The 19,539-nt window shown below is 45.9% G+C and overlaps 2 protein-coding genes and 1 long non-coding RNA gene across 7 annotated transcripts in view; 2 read left to right on the top strand and 1 right to left on the bottom strand.

Annotated features, from left to right (window-relative positions):
• The window catches only part of LOC119208994 (uncharacterized), a 28,426-nt gene extending 18,006 nt beyond the window's left edge, over positions 1-10,420 (bottom strand). Inside the window, exons 1-3 of one of the 2 annotated variants that reach the window (XR_005119523.2) lie at positions 10,202-10,420; positions 9,884-9,931; positions 9,648-9,808 (exon numbers count right to left, since the gene is read on the bottom strand). This is a non-coding gene — a long non-coding RNA (uncharacterized LOC119208994). Of the gene's footprint in view, positions 1-9,647; positions 9,809-9,883; positions 10,133-10,201 lie in introns of those variants that run through there. The other variant, XR_005119522.2, reaches the window with a different exon arrangement.
• A 232-nt stretch (positions 10,421-10,652) lies between these two features.
• Positions 10,653-14,180, top strand: dhrs1 (dehydrogenase/reductase (SDR family) member 1). Of its 2 annotated transcripts, none has more exons than XM_037457862.2 (9): positions 10,653-10,872; positions 11,453-11,601; positions 11,794-11,937; positions 12,073-12,152; positions 12,397-12,529; positions 12,634-12,777; positions 12,866-12,935; positions 13,037-13,117; positions 13,214-14,180. In XM_037457862.2, exons 2-9 carry the CDS (start codon positions 11,458-11,460, stop codon positions 13,348-13,350), a joined length of 933 nt encoding a protein of 310 aa, XP_037313759.2. In that variant the 5' UTR covers positions 10,653-10,872; positions 11,453-11,457; the 3' UTR covers positions 13,351-14,180. The 2 variants fall into 2 exon arrangements, with proteins under 2 accessions (XP_037313759.2, XP_037313762.2); XM_037457865.2 differs by having other exon boundaries at positions 10,653-10,816.
• A 411-nt stretch (positions 14,181-14,591) lies between these two features.
• Positions 14,592-19,473, top strand: homeza (homeobox and leucine zipper encoding a). 3 transcript variants are annotated; one of them, XM_037457853.2, is made up of 3 exons: positions 14,592-15,031; positions 15,722-15,905; positions 16,201-19,473. In XM_037457853.2, the coding sequence occupies exons 2-3, from the start codon at positions 15,831-15,833 to the stop codon at positions 18,196-18,198; spliced, it is 2,073 nt and encodes a 690-aa protein (XP_037313750.1). In that variant the 5' UTR covers positions 14,592-15,031; positions 15,722-15,830; the 3' UTR covers positions 18,199-19,473. The 3 variants fall into 3 exon arrangements, with proteins under 3 accessions (XP_037313750.1, XP_037313751.1, XP_037313752.1); XM_037457854.2 differs by having other exon boundaries at positions 15,722-15,812; XM_037457855.2 differs by lacking the exon at positions 15,722-15,905.
• The last annotated feature ends 66 nt before the right edge of the window (positions 19,474-19,539 follow it).

Below are 19,539 nucleotides of genomic sequence, written 5' to 3' on the forward strand. Positions count from 1 at the left end.
GAAAATAAACACACAGTCCGAGTTTTATAAATACTACTTTATTTAAGTAACGTTATGTAATTTTATGACTAAAGTTAGTTGTTAAAGTAAATGTTTGTCAACAGCCTTTAACGTAACAATCTGCCCCGTGGACGTGTAGTCATGACGGACCGTCAGACACCCTCCAGCGCCGGGAGGTCAGCTGATCATCTCGCAGCCCGCGGAGAGCGGCCTGTTTTCGTCGAGTCTGCTGTGAAATGCTCCGCCGGTCGTTTTCGCGTCTCCGTAGCGGTTTATACGTGAGACTTAGCTGTACCACGACGAGTCTTGGTACGTTTTCTAACGTGGTGTCAGAGACGGAGGTTGTTCACCGTCTGTTTGTTTAGATTCATAACTTCATGTTTACATGTAACTTTTGTACATACGTATTGTCTGTATGCGCAGAGCGCAGCTTGTTTATTGTCCATCGTTGTGCATTAAAACTAACAATGTTTTAATTAAAGGACACGAGGTGAGCACCGCGCTCGAGAGTCTAAACTGGCGGAAGAGCTTCAAAGAAAATCTGAAGCTCTGACTTGTAAAAATAATGAATAAAAAAATCCACATATGGATTATTGTACTCTGTAAGATCTTTGATGTGCGGTCAGCGGCTTGCTGCACGAGGACCACTACGCTGATTATCAGCCTCTTGATGAGTAACAAGACAAACGGTAGGTGTGTGTGTGTGTGTGTGTGTGTGTGCATTAAAATATTTTAGTATAATAGTTTATTTTTTGTTACAACCTCCTTGATAAAGCTATCTATTTTACGACTGCTTATATATACAATTTCTGAGACAAAAAATGAGACAAAAGCTTGTTAATAGTAAAATATTTAAATCAAAAACTAAATTAAAGCGTATTAGCAAGACCAGCTGACGTGGTGACGTCATCAAGTCAGCTGCTGTTCCAATGGCGGAAATGACCGTCCCCCCCCCCCCCCCGAACCTCCCGAGTGTATTCTCGCGGGAACGCAAGTCCGTTCTCGCCGTCTCAGGTATTGCGAAAGGGCCATAATAGTCTTGCACAGAGAGGTGAAGGCTGAACGCGTGACGTAAGCGCGTACGTTCGTACGTGCGACTGCTGGAGGGCGGGGGTGTGTGATGGCTGAACGCGTGACGTAAGCGCGTACGTACGTGCGTGCGTACGTTCATACGTGCGACTGCCGGAGGGCGGGGGTGTGTGATGGCTGAACGCGTGACGTAAGCGCGTACGTACGTGCGACTGCCGGAGGGCGGGGTTGTATGATGGCTGAACGCGTGACGTAAGCGCGTACGTACGTGCGTGCGTACGTTCATACGTGCGACTGCCGGAGGGCGGGGGTGTGTGATGGCTGAACGCGTGACGTAAGCGCGTACGTACGTGCGACTACCGGAGGGCGGGGTTGTATGATGGCTGAACGCGTGACGTAAGCGCGTACGTACGTGCGACTACCGGAGGGCGGGGTTGTATGATGGCTGAACGCGTGACGTAAGCGCGTACGTACGTACGTGCGTGCGACTGCTGGAGGATGGGAGGACAACGGGAGGGTTAAAGAAAGCTGGGAGGAAGGTCCGAGCCCCGGGAAAAACGAGAATTCACACCGGGAGAAAAGGTACTTATATTACTTCCTTCTTCCAACTCAAAACTAAGTGGCAAGGGCCCTTCGAGGTCACACGCCGGGTGGGGGATGTTGATTATGAGGTGGTGCGGTCTGACAGGGGCGGGGCCACACAAATATACCACCTCAACCTCCTGAAACCCTGGAGGGAGGCGGAGTCTGTTTCTCTGATTTCCACAGTATCGGAAAGAGAGGACCTGGGGCCGGAGGTGCCAAAAGCGGCTAATCCCACCCCGCTCCCGTGTGAGGGTCATCTCTCTGAGGACCAGAGAGCAGACATTGCCCAGTTGCAGGAGCGGTTTGCTGATGTGTTCTCTCCCCGGCCAGGCCGCACCGACCTGATAGCGCACCGAATCGAGACACCCCCGGGGGTGACGGTGAGGTCACGACCCTACAGACTACCCGAACACAAATGAAAAGTGGTTCGGGAGGAATTGGCGGCTATGTTGGAGATGGGGGTAATAGAAGAGTCCAACAGCGCCTGGTGCAGCCCCATCGTTCTGGTGGCCAAGAAGGATGGGACTGTGCGGTTCTGCGTGGACTACCGCAAGGTAAACGACGTGTCACGATTCGACGCCTACCCAATGCCCCGGGTTGACGAACTCCTGGACTGGCTGGGCACTGCACGTTTTTTTACGACCCTGGATTTAACTAAGGGCTACTGGCAGATTCCCCTGTTGTCAGAGTCCAAAGAGAAAACAGCTTTCTCCACTCCGTATGGTTTGTACCAATTCACCATGCTTCCCTTCGGCTTGTTCGGTGCCCCGGCCACGTTCCAGCGCATCATGGACAAAGTGCTGCGCCCGCACGCCGCATATGCAGCCGCCTACCTGGATGATGTCATTATCCACAGCACCACCTGGGCGGAGCATGTGCGGCGGGTGGACACGGTGCTGGAGTCGCTGAGGCGGGCCGGGCTAACCGCCAACCCGGGGGAAGTGTGCAGTTGGACGGAGGGAGGTACGGTATTTGGGGTACCACTTGGGGGGGGGGGCAGGTGCGTCCTCAGGTAGACAAGACAGCGTCAATTGCAGCCTGCCTGCGCCCCAAGACGAAAAAGGAGGTGAGGCGGTTTTTGGGGCTGGCAGGTTACTACAGACGGTTCATCGCCGGGTTTGCAGACCTCACCAGCCCCTTGACCGACCTGACCCGGAAAGGTGCGTCAGATCCGGTCCAGTGGTCGGAGCAGTGCCAGCGGGCGTTTGAGAAGGTAAAACAGACTCTCTGTGGGGAGCTGCTCCTCCACACACCTAACTTTTCTCTCCCGTTTGTTCTGCAGACCGACGTGTCGGACAGAGGGCTGGGGGCCGTTTTGTCCCAGGAGGTCGAGGGGGTCGACCGCCCGGTGGTCTACATCAGCCGGAAACTGTCGGAGAGGGAGGCCAGGTACAGCACGGTGGAGAAGGAGTGCCTGGCCATCCGGTGGGCGGTGGGCTCCCTGCGTTACTACCTCCTGGGACGCTCATTCACCCTCTGTTCGGACCACGCCCCGCTCCAATGGCTCCACCGCATGAAGGATACTAACGCCCGGATCACTCGGTGGTATCTGGCCATCCAGCCTTTTAACTTCAAGGTGGTCCATAGGCCGGGGACGCAGATGGTCGTGGCGGACTTCCTCTCCCGCCCCCTGGAGGGAGGGGGGGGGGAGTGAGCTAGGCCGGACGGCTCCCCGGCCTAAGTCGGGCGGTGGGGGTATGTGGTGGCGGGCGTGGTTTCAGCCCGGCTGCAGGTCGGAGAGAGGGGGAGCGGCTCTGGGAACGGTGCCAGGTGAAAACAATGATAATCATGTGTGTGTGTGTGCTCTCCCCCGATATAACAGTGAGGCGGGAGCGAGGAAGGGGAGAGACCGACCAAGCGAGCGGCGTGTCATTGCGAGCGAAAATAATAAAATAATAAAACCATTGAAACCCACCACCCTGGTGTCAGTGCCTGTGTCCGGAGCCGTACTAACCCACACCGTACAATATGTATGTAAAAGGAGAATGTATGTATATAAGAGTGAGAATATATGTATGTAAAAGGAGAATGTATGTATATAAGAGTGAGAATATATGTATGTAAAAGGAGAATGTATGTATATAAGAGTGAGAATATATGTATGTAAAAGGAGAATGTATGTATATAAGAGTGAGAATATAAGTATGTAAAAGGAGAATGTATGTATATAAGAGTGAGAATATATGTATGTGAGAGTACCAGAATGAATAATGTCTTGAACGGCCCCTCATATTAATTGGTTTAGTCTTGACTTCTGGTCGTGACTGACAGTGTTGGGGGGATGGGAAATCTGTTGCTTGTCGAGTCAGTGGCAAATATAAACAGAGATGGACAGAAAAAGGTTAAAGCCCTCAGGTTCCCACTATAGAAAGAAAAGAAAAGCAGAGGAGGAGAAATGAGCAAAAGATGAAGGTATGCAACTATGTTCTCTCTCTGTATGATTATACGTGTGTCATGAATGTGTAACGGGTCTGCCGGCAACAAATGCAGAACTGAAATTAATTGGTGGGGTAAGTCTTTCGTCTGTTAGCCTTTTTGCTATGTTGCTTAATGCTTATACAACAATAATTCGGTTTTAACTCAACAAACACAAGGTTTGTAATTTCACCATAAAATGTGCTTGTGAGTTCAGTTATTATTTATTTGCATCACTTGGTTCAACGTTAGGTTCTGTCATTAACCAACGGAATTTTTAAATCTGTAGGTAGTTTCAAAGACGGACATTTGCTATTTGCTACAACTATATTTTGTGACAAAGTATAGTTTAACGGTCAGTTTCCTCCCTAAAAGTTAGATTAATATAGCATGTAATGAATGATTTAGCGTAAGGGCATGTTTATTTAACCCTACTATATTATGTTTGGGGTCAATTTGACCCCATGCTGTTTTAACTGTATAAAACATAATCCTACGGTCTTTTGATTTCAATTTCAATTGCAAATCAACTACAATTTCAGGGTCACTTTTAAAATATTTTGGAGTATCCTCTGCTACTGGTCAGGATGAGCCACCTACCCGCCCTGCTACACATGACTCTGCTGCTGGAATAGTCTGAGAGCCTCAGGATGAGGACCAGCCATCTACCTCATCAGCTACACAGGCCTCTTCTGGAATGGTCCTTCAGGATGAACTACAATCTATCTTACTTACTTCTCCCCCCTGAGATTGACAAGATGAAACGCAAAATGCAGGACGAGCAGACCAAGAGGTCAGAGAGTTCAGAGAAAAAGATACTAATATGAATGACATTTGTTAGTTTATTAGTCTTTAAAAAGCTGGGCAGGAACAAGCTGGTAAAAAGGGAACCTTAAAGATGTTTTTTTGTTACTATCATAGATATTTTAGTATCTTATTTGTGGTATCGTTTCGAAAGTATCGGGTATTGTAATATTTTGGCAGGTATAGTATCGAAGTCATAGTTTTGGTATTGTGACAACCCTAATGGGCGGTACTACCCCAGGTGTCTCGGAGTTCACCTCCCAGGTGCTCTGAATTACACGACCGGTGAATCAACACACGCACACGCACAAACACACACCTCGAGACAGCTAGCAGACGCTTCACCTAGGGATGGGAATTGATACGAATTTTACGATTCCGATTCCCTCATCGATATTGCTTAACGGTCCGATTCCTTATCGATTCTCTTATTGATTCTCTTATCGATTCTCATTTGGTGAGGGAATAAGTACAAAGTTTGCTAATTAACTCGCTTTAATTAGCTTTAAGACACACCACCGAGTATACACAAAGTATGTGTAGCAACCTCAAAACAAACTTAAAGTAGGTGAGTTACTTCTCAAAGTAAAGTAGAGTGTCTTTTGTGGAAATTGTTCATTTTCACATTCATTGGTCAATAGTCCAGACAACAGAAGAAAACAAAAAATAAACTGCCATTTATGTGGCATAAAAACTAAAAACACAAACTGAAAACAGTCAAGAAAGAGCTTCTGCCTTTTGCCAGACTCTGGCCATTATCATCATCACAATTTGATGTACAATGACAATGGAGATTATTATTGTTATATAGTAAAAGTTTACTCAATGAATGAAATGGCGCGCCGCTCACATTAACTAAGTAAAGTTAGACAAGTTACCTTTGGGATTAATAACAGATGGTGTCCTGTTAGCTCCGCTGCTGCTTGACTCACTTGTCGTGTCGTTAAGTAGTAGTGTATCAAACACGCGACAGTCCTGCAAATGAATCGCATGCTGGGTGGCCAAATGTTTCTGCATATTGGAGGTAGTCCCTCCCCTTGATGGAATTTAACTTTTACAACTGTTGCAAGTGACGGTATTGAAGTCTTTTCGCGTAAAATATAGCCAAACTTCAGTCTCTGTGGCATGTTTGCTGCGTTCTGAATCAAAACAAACGCAGTGAGTGTGTAACGTCATGACGCATTTACAATGAGCAGCATCGATAAGCGGCATTGTTAGGAAGACATGCCAACGATTCCAAGGAATCGATTCACTGGGCACCGGTTCTGAAGAAGAACCGGTGCCCAGTGAAGCTAGCTTCACCCATGTCATTGCCATCTCTGTTTCCAGTTCATCCTCCTACTTGAAAGTACAGCCCTACAGGGGTTTGGGGCACAAACTGGGATTTAGTAACAGTGTAAAGTAGAAAGGTCCAGAGGCTCTGCTGCTCCACCGGGCCGCGGGGGACACAAGAACTCATTTAAGGTGCTGCCAAAGATGGTCTCGAGCAGCATAGCTTTTTGTGGACAAAAGTTCCCACAAAAAGTAAGTAACTTCTCTGCACTGGCTTCCTGTTAAATTAAGAATAGAATTTAAGGTACTTCTCCTCACCTACAAGGCACTTGTGGGTGAGGCACTGTCTTATCTTAAAGAGCTTGTTACACCGTATTGCCCTACAAGGCATCTACGCTCCGTAGATGCTGGGCTACTTGTGGTTCCTAGAGTTTTAAAAAGTAGGATGGGGGCCAGAGCCTTCAGTTATCAAGCTCCTCTTTTGTGGAACCAGCTTCCACTTTCAGTCCGGGGGACAGACTCGGTCAGTTCGGTCAGTTGGGTCGGTTCTGACTCCTGGCTCATGGCTCTGCTGACACCTGCTGCTGCCATCATCATTACTTTAAATATGATTCATATTACTGTCATCATAAACCAACATCTTTCTGCTCTCCCTCCCCACAGAAGCCTCTGTGGATGGTGGTTCGATCTGATGGTGGTTGTCCCTGCAGTGGTCCTGCCGTACACTTGTTCTGCTACTTGCAATTACTTGTATCATTTCTGTTAGAGGAATTGAATGTATTGTACTTTTTTTTTACATTGTTGATTGTGTACACATGACATCCATTGCAGTCTGTCCATCCCGGGAGAGGGATCCCTCCTCTGACGTTCTCCCTATGGTTTCTTCCCTTTTTTCCCCCATTAAAGGGTTTTTTCATATTTTGGGGAGTTTTTCCTCTGCCGATGTGAGGGTTGCGGGACAGAGGATGTTGCATGTGTACAGACTGTAAAGCCCTCTGAGGCAAGTTTGTAATTTGCAATTTTGGGCTATACAAAATAAAATGAATTGAATTGAAAAGCAGATTTAGTTAGGTTTGTTACTATGACCAGTAAGTATCTGCCTATAAGTAATAGGTACATAACTTCTGAATTCCGTATACAGCAAAAATATCTATGTGAGATATTTTAGTAAAAGGGCTAAGTTGTTGGAATGCATTGATGCAACTTATTCTATTTCTTCCGTGCCACCTCGCACCACTCCTTCACACTTTCAGCTATTTAAACCGTTCTAGTATTAAAATGTTCAGCTCATTCAGGAGAGCGGTGCTATGACTATTCAGCTTTCTAGCTCTTATAATTGAATTTATATTAATTAAAACCTCAACTTTTATAACATGGTTTCCAATGGAGTTCACAAGTCTTAACAATTTTATTTAAAAAAACAGTTGATATCTATTATACTTTTTTCATAATCAGTAGTTATGCTTCATTAGTTTTTGGGTCCGTTTCTGAGTTTTATCTTGGTGTGTATTGCGTTTCTTAGAGTTAAGTAGAGTGAGAGTAGTGTCAGAGTTTAGTAAAAAAAAAGAAAGGGACTTTTGCTTTTACGGCCACAATATTCACTTTTCAGGCTTCATTTCTAGATTAAAACGATGCCATGCTTGTGCTGGTCAGACATAGAGTATGAAATCCCACATTTATTAACTTTTTGCATGAGGAGCCCGAGAGTGAGACAAAGTCTGCCTCAAGCCCCATAGGGTCCAATACAAATCTCCCCACATATTTAAAAAAAAAAAACAGAAGGTACATATTTTGTAAACTGCTAGTTGAGCAGTTTTAAAACACATAAAGACATGAAAGCTACACTCATGCGTTCGGTAGAGTCATGTGTCTCTCAAAATTACGCTGCTCGTTTATTATTAGGGTCCTCGCTACCACTAGTTATAGAGGAACCTATTGCATTTATAGGAATCATTATTAGGGTCCTCGCTATGACTAGTCGTAGAGGAACATATTGTATAACAAGGAATTGTTATTATTATTCTCACGAACCGCAGGCCTTTTTGAGGCCTTTATCATGTTCAGAAAGTTGGTAAATTTGGCATGGATATCTGGACTGTTAAAAAAATTGATCAATTTTGGGTCTCACATTTGTGTATAAAGAAATGTGTCTATAGCGCCCTCTAGAAATAAAAAAAGACCACACTCGGCATACACTAATCATTAAAGATGTTCCTTTTTGGCATATTTTCAGAATTTCTTACAGTTGTAAAAGAACTGCTCCCAGGGATTGAACCCGATTCTTTTCAAATCCACGCAGTGTGCTCTTGTGACCTTGGGCTCTAAAAATTGCATTTTGCCAGAAGAAATATTAAACTGTGTGCGTAGGGCACAATTAAAAAAAAACACTGTTTAAAAGATTTCGAAGGAAGTTGGGTCATGTATGGTATTTTGAGAGGCTTTTATTTTGGGATGGAACATCAGAAGTGTCACCTTGGGATGTGTGCTATCAACCTGAAGTGGAATGGTCATAAAGGTATCAATTGTTTCCTTTTAAATCTAATCTGAAAATGACAAAATGTAGTCTGGTGATTGAGATATTGAAGGAAATTGGCTCTTGTATGATATTTTGAGAGGCTTTAATTTTTAAATGGTACATCAAAAGCTCCTGGTCATATGTTGACTTAAAAGGCCTAAGACCATGATAATGTCAAAGATAAAGTTTGCTTTAATTATTGTTTTATTCTGCCTTTCTCTCATCCTCCTAAGAATCATGTTAAACTGTTAACTTTCTACCTGGAGTGATTTTGTCACAGTGAACTACCGAGTCTTGTAGAGCAGTTCTTTTTGCCCAGTTAAATAACAGTCAGGGGGCGGGGGCGGGGGCGCGTCCTTCTGGAATCAAACCGGCTGTGTCCTTTCCACCCCCCACCATTGTTGTCCCGTCCAAAAGAAAGAGGTTCCGCGCAGTCGCTCGTCGACCAATCCGCACCCGAGCTCGGCTCAAAGAGTGCGCCTCTTTTTGACACCGACACAAAAGTCCTCGTGGATCCAGATCAGTACAATGCTGCCCCTGGTGGACGTTTACTGAATGAAAGAAACCACCGCACCTCGCGCACACATTGAAAACAGTGTTGTATCGCAACACGATACTTTTTATGATCCAGTTGTTACAGATCTGGTATTTCATTTCACTCACGGGTCGACGGATCGATTTCTACAAAAGGTGCCGCCTCTCTGTGTCAGAAGTGAACGGATTACGCAGCGCAGCGCCACGTCGATTTGGGTCACGTCGCCCATTCTGAAGGGTTAGCACCGCCCCGCCGGGTCTGCTCCATCGCGATTGAGCCGATTTCTCTTTTAATGCTTTAACGGGGTAATAAAAGCAAAGCAGTTCCCCCTTTGCAGTCTCTGACCACGACCACTATAGATTGAAATAGGTTCACCCTGGGAAAAATTATGATCTAATCAATCTAGTTTAAAAATGAAGAAATCGGCTCCTTAATGGAAAGCCTATTCTTCCGACACCAAAGAATGTTATGTTTGCCTCCAAATAAACTTACTTGATAACGTGTCGCTCTCAAAGGTTCCCAGAAGTTGATGCATTCAGCTCAACAACTGGGTTTGATGCGCGTCAGTAGGATGAGACACATGTGTAGAGCGTCGTTTACGGCTAAACGCTCCCAGCCACAGAGAGCCGCGGTGGAGCTGCAGGTTTCAACATCTGTCGGGACGAGCGCATGTTAATGAGAGAACACCTCGAGATGTTCCCCGAGCTCTGAATGGGATCAATACTCACCCAGATGGCGGAGTGGTCTGCTGTGATGGGCCAGCTGCTTCTTCATACCTGATGGTAGTTCAGGAAGATAATAGAGGGAATATGTTGATGACAGGGAGTCCTCGTCATCAGGCTAAACCATTGTGCACAGACTTTACACAAGAAAATAACTTAAAAATACAAGTTTTGAAAGTAGTTGTCTTTGAAGGAATGTATTAAATAGACATACATGGAAAAGGTATCTATAAAGTGGATTAAAATAAAGAATTATAAAAAAGTTACAGTTGGAAAACTTTGTCTTTTCTGATGAATTTGTTTCAGAAAGTGTTGGTGACTCACCGGGATCCACCTGTGTATTTCCCTAACGATGGTTTAAATAAATGACTTCCTGTTTGACTGGGCAAACAGACAGTAACATTTTTTTCATTTCGGTGGTTTTAATGGTTACATGTGAAAAGTCATTGTTTAAATATGCTATACAAATACACTTGCATTGTCTCTGAAGTAGTATTGGAGCAGCAGACCAGCACAAACCTCCTATCTGTTAAAACCCGACCCTTAATGCACACCGTCATTGTATATTTTTTAGCAAGACTATAGCGCCATCGTGTGGTGTTTTCTTTGCCTAACGCAATGGGCAAATGTAGGAATGTGTACACAACAAATAAGTAGGGGAATATCATCTGCGTCGAAAACGACACACACAATTGTCTTTCACTTATTCGATCTAAAGTTGGTACCGAAACGTCGCCGATAGCTTACGAAACCTCGTAATCTCCTCTCGGTGCGTCTTCTCGCGACACCACGACCACAGAAAACGGTGCTTCGAAATTCCTTGGAAATAATACTGCTCACATTGTTGCTCGCGTCACCAGTCATTGATATAAAACAGCGGCGTGAAGCAGACGGAAACTTCAGATCCGTTCGCTCGTCTGAGGCTGAAGTACGATTAAGGTACCAGAGTCTTTTATTCAAGCGAATTCTTCAGACTTTCAAGTCCACAATCGTAGGTGAGTAACAGTCGAGTCTTGCCTCTGTCCATGCATTCCTTACAACGCGATACGATTATCAAGAATAACCATTACTGCTAAAAGTAAATAACGTTTAGGAAAATGTCTAAAAGATGAGTTGGTATATCATAAGAACAAGAACGTGAGTTAAGTGTAAGCTCTAAACATAACTTATTTTAAAAACAATTATTTCTGGTTGTATTTTTACTGTGTGAATAATAATAATATTACCCTTGATTAACGTCGAGTAATCGCACTGCGATTACCTTTTAATGCATGTACGTTTTTTACAATGTTGTTGTCTTCGGGGCAAAGTTTACCCTCATTGATGATCAGTAACTTTGTCATTAATGACGTCATGGTAAATCAGCTGTTGACTGCACATGCGCAATGCGTAGTAACAGTCATTTCACTAAAAGGAGTTTTGAAGGGAGAAAAAGACACGAGATTTTAAGCCAACTCTGGATAGTGTTGCAACCCCTCCCCAGCTGACCTCTGATGATACTAAACTGACTGAGTCTTTCCTACTTGACATTTGGTCTTATCTCTTATCTGACATGTTATTGTCCCTCCTCTCCAGGGAGAATGTCCTTGTCTGGCTGGGTGTGTTTGGTGACGGGGGCCTCCAGAGGCATCGGCCAGGGAATAGCCCTCCAGCTGTCCGAGGCAGGAGCCACTGTTTACATCACAGGGCGCGAGGAGACCACTCTGAAACAAGCCGCTGCCCAGGTGACGTTTCCAGCTTCAATTTGCTACAATCGCTTACTGACAACGGTGCAATCGGCCTGTGATCCGTACCTCGGCTGAGGTCTGGACCACTCTGACGGCTTCGCCACTGCGATGTCGGCGTTTCTTAGCGGTTGTGTGTCGGAGCTGCTTTGTCTAATCGGTCTGTGGCTGACGCGTTTGTTATCAACACAGGTGAAGGAGAGGGGTGGAAAGTGTGTCCCGGTTATCTGCGATTCCACAAAAGATAAAGACATCGAAGACTTGTTTGAACAGATCAAGCGCGAGCAAAATGGCCGACTGGACCTGCTGGTGAACAACGCGTATGCTGGAGTCCAGGTAAGATAAAGGGCCTAAACACGACCTTGTGGAAAACTTGTGTTTTGTGAACAAAATTAAGACGCCAATAAAAAAAAAGACATTTGACTCGGTGACCTCTTAGCTTGACCTCTAAAACATGATGGGTTCTTTCAGGCCATCTTTGACAATATGGGGATCAAGTTCTGGGAAATCGATCCGTCCATTTGGGATTCCATCAACAACACAGGCCTCAGGTACACTTCGTCATGTCTGATGACTCGACCGAGTCATTTCCTTGTGACCAGGGCTGGTTTCCCCAGACTGCTGTTACCTCATTTGTTTTTGTTTTCTCTAATTATGTTTGAGTTCCGGGTGACTTTCCTAGAAACTGTCAGAGTGATGTCAAAAGCAGTGTGACGTGTTTACTTAAATATCTCAGTTTCTGTAGGCATTTTTTTTACTAGGAATTTTACCAACATCTTTTATTGAATCCGGCAGGGGCCACTATTTCTTCTCCGTTCACGCGTCCCGGATGATGGTGGCTCAAGGTCGGGGTCTGATAGTCACGATTTCGTCCATGGGGGGTCTGCGGTATCTCTTCAACGTGCCATATGGCGTTGGCAAGGCGGCAGTAAGTTCTAATTTAGTCTCAGATTTATGTTGTCAAGGGGCCAAATGTCATCAATGTACATGTGCTGTGTAATCCGGTGTGACGGTGTTTGTTGTTTGTTTCAGTGTGACAGGCTGGCAGCAGACATGGCGTTGGAGCTTAAAGGAAGGGGCGTGGCTTCTGTGAGTCTGTGGCCTGGAGCGGTAAAAACAGAGCTGGTGTCTCAGTTTGTCTTAGACAAAGAATCAACACAAAGTGGCGATGACAAGGTACACTCTTCTTTTACAGTAAATCCTTTTTCACCGCAGGTATTTCATTATTTCTTGTGCTCAATCATTTTTTTTTTTTGTGGCTCAGTTCAAAGAAGTCTTTGCCAATGGGGAATCCACAGAAGTGAGTGGGATGTGCATCGTCAACCTGGCAAACGGTAGGATTACTCTATTTGAAATGATTGCGGAGGAGCTGGACTCGATTAACTGTTATTCTTGTTTATTTGCAAAGTAAGTCAAGAGTTTTCTTTCCTAACAGATAAACATCTGATGTCTCTGACTGGGAAGGTGCTCCTGACTTGTGACCTGGCAAGGCGCTATGGAATACAAGACATTGATGGTTAGTGTGGACCTGCTGCTTGTGTTCATGTTTTTCTTCCCTACTATGATGTACAGTCACATGACTTTGATGCTTTGTTCATCTGTTTGTGTCCAGGACGGACCGTAGCTGACTACACGTCTCTGAAATTCCTCCTGAGCCAGGTGCCGTATCTCTCCTGGCTGTCAGCGGTGGTCCCTTCGTTCCTACGCCTGCCCCGCTTTGCGCTCACCCTGGCTAGTAACCGCTTCTAAGCATTTCCCACGTCCGCACCGGAGAGGCAGCATCGAACCATATGTGGACTAAGTGGTCCATAGTTAAACATATAGTCGCCACATTTGCCAGTAGGTGACAAGCAGCTATGACTTTCAACTATATCTTTTGAAGGAGTATTATTGCATACTGTATTTTGTATAATCCTACTTGTGCCGTTAAAGTTTGAAGTCAACAAAGTGAAGATACATTTAACGTTAACATTGCTGTTATCTGTGAGTGAAGCCGCACAATCTGAATTTAATTATAACCATGTTTTGTATTTTCTTAAGCATCTCTTTGCAGATGAAACTTGTGATAAACAGTTCAATGCTTCTGTGTTTTTCACTAATTTTTATCTTTGCTATACATCTATTTCACGTCCAACACTACATCCATTCTTACGGTATTCGACCGACTAGGTAAAGAATGGTTAAATAAAGAAGTGTTACCTTGCTGCTGTTTTCTCCTTACCTTGTGTAAAATAAATGTAAATGTCCTTAAAACTGATCAAAACAGATATATTATCAAATAAAGGGTTGTATCTCCTACGGAAAGATTATTATCAACATCTTGTCTATTTTATTATATTATTTAGCACTAACAATGAATTATAATTGATACATGTGACTTACAGTATGTGTGTATATATTGTAACTGTATTTTACTTATATATATAAATATGAATCAGCGGATTGATTTCGTCCGTGTTGTTCGTAATGCAAAGATCAAATGTTCTGTTCTTTAATCATCTGAACTACTCATTTTGGCGATACATCAAGAATGAATTTATACAAGGCCATAGCACCAAATAAAATTATTTTTGATCGTTCATTGTTTATTGATCTACTTTAACGTTCACGCACGCGCTCACTCAAGTTGTGTTTATACCACCTCCTCCGCTCAGTTACGCGTGGGCACAACAGTAGCGCAGTCCGTCCACGAAATGCCGGGATATTTGCAGAGTTGAAGCCGGGAGGGAGCGTCCCTGAGGCCGACATGTCTCCCCCTCTCTGACTCGGGTCAGCAGCAGCAGCAGCAGCACTTTGTTTGTTTCGCTGGAACGAGACGCGAGCGGCCCGGCGCGGCGGGGACCGGCGGTGGGTGGGTGACGTGAAACCCGTTTCGCCCACTGCCCCCTCGGATCTCTTATACAGGCGCCTCGTCCCGCCAATCCACGGGCTGCTCTCCCACACTGGCGACACCCACCCTGCCGTCACTGCGTGGGAGAGTCGGTTGGGCCTTGTGGGCTTCCTGGTCCTCGGCTCCGCCTCGCCTCGATCTGACCGGACGGCGAAAAAAAAACACTTCTCAGTTAAAGAACAAAAGCAACGACGGATGGACCGAGGAGGGCGAAGTAACGGCGACTCGGCTTCCGACCTGAATCCCGAGGATTGAGATAATCGTCCCCCCCGCGCGGGAAAGGACTAAAACCCACGAGCCAACTCCTCCCAAAAGGAGACTAAAACTTGGTCGCGTGCATCTTTGTGTCCCGGCCGTAATCCGTCGAGGTGATAAACAAGACGAGGGTCAACCCGACAGACGGACCTTATTGTTCGCGGGGTCTTTCTCTAAAACTTCGGTCACAGAAGGCGGAGCGGCGGAGGGGTAACTCCCGGTTCCCCTTTGTGTTCATTCCGCTTCCACGGACCCGCGGGGATAACGGGTTGGAGCAGCATTTCGGTAAGTTTATTTTTAATGTTCCACTGAAGCGTGTCTGGCGCCGGAGTGCGCCTGTGCAGAGGGACGCGCTTTAGTTAGTACGCCATGAAGGAGCAGGAGGAGGAGGAGGAGGAGGGAGGGAGACTCGCTATTGTGATCCGCACCGAAAGCAACTTTTATTGCGCTTTTTTAGCACACCAATGCAAAAATGCAACGCGTTAGCTCGCGCGGCGCGTCGGAGTAACACATCGCACGTCGCCACATGACCTCATCCCGTGGGTTTAGTGTGTCACAGATGACTAATACTCTGGTTTCGTAATTGTTTGCCATTGTTTTTGGTTCACGTACTAATTCCTAGCGTCGCTAAAGGGGACCTTAAAACGTGTTTTATGACCTTATTTTTAAGGTGCAATTTTTCATCTTTTGTCTAAAAATAAAGCACACTACTCCTGCTAAATGAGAGACGGCTACATGGTTACTTGAAAGACTCCATATTAAAAAAGTAATGTAATAACTGCCGTGGAAAAACAAAAATGACACATTTGAATAATTATCCTTGTATTTAACTACTAGATGTGTGATTTGCTTGTAAACTGGCTTACACCTGTTGCAAAAAGAACAAAACCAAATCCCCTACTTTTATTTGGGGTCTAATAGTGCCTAGACTTGGCCTTGGTGGAGACCAACGCAGCTCATTTTCTTCATCCACAGGTCTCTCTTGTGCTGTCGGCCTTTGTCAAGAGGCTGCACTCATCTTTAGGGCCGAGGATCTGGGAGTGGAACAAAGCCGGGCTGGGAAAGGGTGAGAAAGCAGACTGCGATGGATTTCTCATGGATCCCCGTTCCCCGCGCACCCACCCTTTGCGACCGACCCCCCCACTCACACAAAACAAAAGTCAGTCACCACACTCTGGGGGGAGGGGAACCGAGTCTGGACAGGGTATACGACTAGTTTCACTGGGAGTTCAGAATAAGGAGTACGGGGTGGGGGAGGGGAAACAGCTGCCAGATAATTGACTTTGAATGAGGACCAAAAGTTCTTTTAACATCATAGTTGGTACCCTTGCCTGTACATGTCCGTATAAATGTTCCTTCCTTACAGTGATCTTATCTGTGGTGAAAACCACCTTCTGAGACAAGTAGGAAAGCTGCAGCTAAATCCATGTTTTTTCTTCTTCTTTTCTCCCTAGGTGAAAGAGCCTATTTTGACATCCCAGATGGCGACCTACAGTGACCACAATGGCAGAAATGGACTACTTATGGGCATGAGGGGGCATTTTGATGGAAAAGCAACAAAGACCGAATGTGACGGGAAACCGTCTCCTAAACGCTCTTCAAAGGATTTGCGCCACTCGGCTGACGGCAACGTGAGCGGCGTGGCTAGTTTCACCACCAACCACAACTCTGTTGTGTGCCTGCCTCTAGTATCGGAGGGACTGAAGTTGGTATGGACGCAGTCTGATCAAACCCGCGAACTTGACACGATCTCCGAGCTGATCCAAGCCTTTAACTTATTCCCATACCCGTCATCTCGCGAGGTCGGCACCCTGGCCCGGGTGTGTGCCTTGCCACTGGACAAAGTGAAGGTGTGGTTCATGGTGCAGAGAATCAAATACGGTATCAGCTGGTCCTCAGAGGAGATCGAGGAGACGCGGCGAAAGCTGGCAGTGCCTGAGCTTTGTGATGACTCGACTGAAACCAACAAGGAGGCCGAGATGCCGAGTAAGGCTGAAGGTATTGAGGAATTGGTGATTGACAACAAAGTAGAGAGCGTTCCCTCCAGCCCCCCAAAGACAAAACTAAAGTGCGAGTCCCCGGATTCCTACAAACCAACCAAACCCACCGCCCCGTGTTTCAGCTCCACCCTTCCACCTCCTCAGGATTCATACTTCTACCGGCCACCGGTGGAAACGCCAGCAAGCACAGCGGCCGACGTCTCCCTCGACCTTTCGGGGTCGCCCTCCCGCCAGCACCGCCACGGGCGCTACAAAAAGTCTAAGGTTCAGCTCGCCGCCCTTCGAAAGAGCTTCCTGAGAGAGAACTGGCCTGCGGAGGCAGAGCTGAGACGCCTGCAGGAGGAAACCGGGCTGAGTCGTAACGACATTCGCAAGTGGTTCAGTGACAGCCGGTACCAGCTGAGGGTTGGCCGAGGGAGCCTCGCCGCTGCCCAGAACTACTCGCAACACACCGCAAATAAACAAGACCAACAAGTCCAACCTCTCCCACTCATTACACAAAAGCCCAGTCAACTCAACGGGGTGAAGAGCCAGGAGGCCGCCCGCAGCAATGGGATTAGGAATTCCCATTTCTTTCAGACCTTTTTGTCCAACAGCCTGGAAGCATTCGGGGACAGGGTACTTGAGGCAGAAGGGTATGACGGCACGGAGGAGCTCTCTGGTGACGGGGACAGTTTGAAAGATGAGGAGCAGAGCGAGGAGCTGCCCCTGCAGCTGACCTGCAAGATCGAGCCAGATGTTCCACAGGAGCCGTCGGATGACCTGAAAAGCTCCCCCTGCTCTTCCCCCTCTGCGAGCCCACCGCCGGGCGCCTCGCCTTCCAAACCGCTTTCAAACAACACCAGCACATCAAAGAAGTCCGCCCACTCAGCCAAAGCCAGTCCCTCACAAACGCCGCTGCACGTCTCAAAGGCTCCCTCATCCACGTCCACTTCCCCTGCCCTCACTCCGGCTGGGCGACCAAGAAAGACCAAGGAGCAGCTGGATGTGTTGAAGCAGCACTTCCTACGCTGCCAGTGGCCCAAGAGTGAAGATTACACCGAACTTGTTAAGCTTACAAATTTGCCCCGGGCAGATGTCATTCAGTGGTTCGGGGACACGCGGTACGCCGTAAAAAATGGCCAGCTGCGCTGGGTGAAGGGGGTCCGCGATCAGTTCTTGGCAGAACTCGCGGCCCAGCAGAGCAGCAGCGGGGGCTTGACTAACGGAAGCGGCTCCGGGACGTCTACTCGGGCCGGCGGCCGCAAACGGAAGTCCCCAGCGACTGCATCGAGTGCAGATCTTCCTGATATCCAGCCGTTGGTGGCGTATTACCTCGGAACCGGCTCACTACATGAAAGAGACCTGGACTCTTTATGCAAGAAATCTAGAATGAGCTACCAGCAAGTGCGGGATTGGTTTGCAGGTCAGGATGTGGGGGGTACTGAGGAAAAACCGATTTTTGCTGAATAAGACCCTGGAACCACACTCGAGAACATTTCTTTAAGTTGGTGGAGTGCTGCTCGCATCCTTTGCACCAACCAGCGTAGTTATTTTGGTTTAAATTGCTTTAATTTAGCAGGTTTGTAACATCCGGTCTTCCCAGCACAAGCCCCCCAAAAAGGTTTGGCTTTTTATACATATGCTGCATTTCCTGCTTATCCTAATATATATTTTGGACTTGAACTATAATTGTGCTGCCCATGTTGCTGTAAATAGGACAGTAACTTGTACACTGGTTTGTTCTATTTTTATTTTTTTTAGCGTATTGTTTTTTTTTTTAGATATCTCTACTACAGAAGTTTTAGTATGCTATTGTAGCAGTATAATTTAAACAGGTTGTACTCGTAGTACCTGACTAATGCAGACAAGTAACTGTTCCAGGAAGATGTCTGTTGATGAATTTGTTGACTGATCACTGTGTGTAATCATTCCTTTACAGCCAATAATTCCTTGTCATGAAAAGCACACTGGACATGTACACTTTAAATTGACATCTTGCACTTTGGTTTTAGAGCCTGCTGTCATATTCATGAAATCCAGTTCTTCCAGTAACTTAACCATGTCATTTCTGATCTCTTAACACTGAAGCCTTTTTAAAAACAGCATGGTCTATCAAATTCTACTGTCTATGTCTGAGACACAGTCCCAGATTGTCCTTTAGACATTCTGTTGTAACACGTGATCTAATAGGACAGCAGCATCCACATCAGCGGCATTCAAATGTCAGAATTGTCCATTTCGATTCTGATTTGCACTCAGTAATTCAGTCAGTATTTGTATATCTATTTTGTCTGCATAGTGATAGAGTGTGACTTAATGATTTATGATTTAGAAAAAACTAGATGAAGAATACAGTCCACGTACTGTATAAGTAGCAAATGGTTTGAATCCAAAGAACACATACTGACTCATAATGAATTGTAGTAAACATTACACATTCAGGTCATCCGTTCAGAAGAACTTCATGTTTTTAAAGTACTACTTTAGTTGAGATGGAGAAGTGGGCTTTAAATAGAGGCAAGAGTTGAGTTCATTAGGAACGTCTAGGGAAACGTTAGATGAGCAGAATGTTGATAAAGCAGTGTCCATCACTGGGTTCTGTCATTCTTTTAGAAATTAAAAGTTAATGCAAGCGTCATGCTGTGGGGAAATGTCCATAATGCTTAGTGTCTTCCTTTGCAGATGTCTTCCGTGTATGAAAACAAATCCTCATTTGCACAACTGTGTCACTGGAAACCAGTAAAGGATTTGCCTTTCTAATTGTGTGTGCAGCAATGTTTTTTGTGTGTGTGCTGTAATGACTGCAACGGA

Source organism: Pungitius pungitius, chromosome 15, assembly GCF_949316345.1.
Source record: "Pungitius pungitius chromosome 15, fPunPun2.1, whole genome shotgun sequence".
NCBI lineage: Eukaryota > Metazoa > Chordata > Actinopteri > Perciformes > Gasterosteidae > Pungitius > Pungitius pungitius.

Bases quoted from the DNA above. Each gene is read 5' to 3' on its own strand.
- dhrs1 (XM_037457862.2), top strand. From the start codon at position 11,458: ATGTCCTTGTCTGGCTGGGTGTGTTTGGTGACGGGGGCCTCCAGAGGC. The intron at 12,153-12,396 runs GTACACTTCGTC...TGAATCCGGCAG, and splicing joins ATCAACAACACAGGCCTCAG to GGGCCACTATTTCTTCTCCG. The intron at 12,778-12,865 runs GTACACTCTTCT...TTTGTGGCTCAG, and splicing joins CACAAAGTGGCGATGACAAG to TTCAAAGAAGTCTTTGCCAA.
- homeza (XM_037457853.2), top strand. From the start codon at position 15,831: ATGGATTTCTCATGGATCCCCGTTCCCCGCGCACCCACCCTTTGCGAC. The intron at 15,906-16,200 runs GTCAGTCACCAC...TTTTCTCCCTAG, and splicing joins CCCACTCACACAAAACAAAA to GTGAAAGAGCCTATTTTGAC.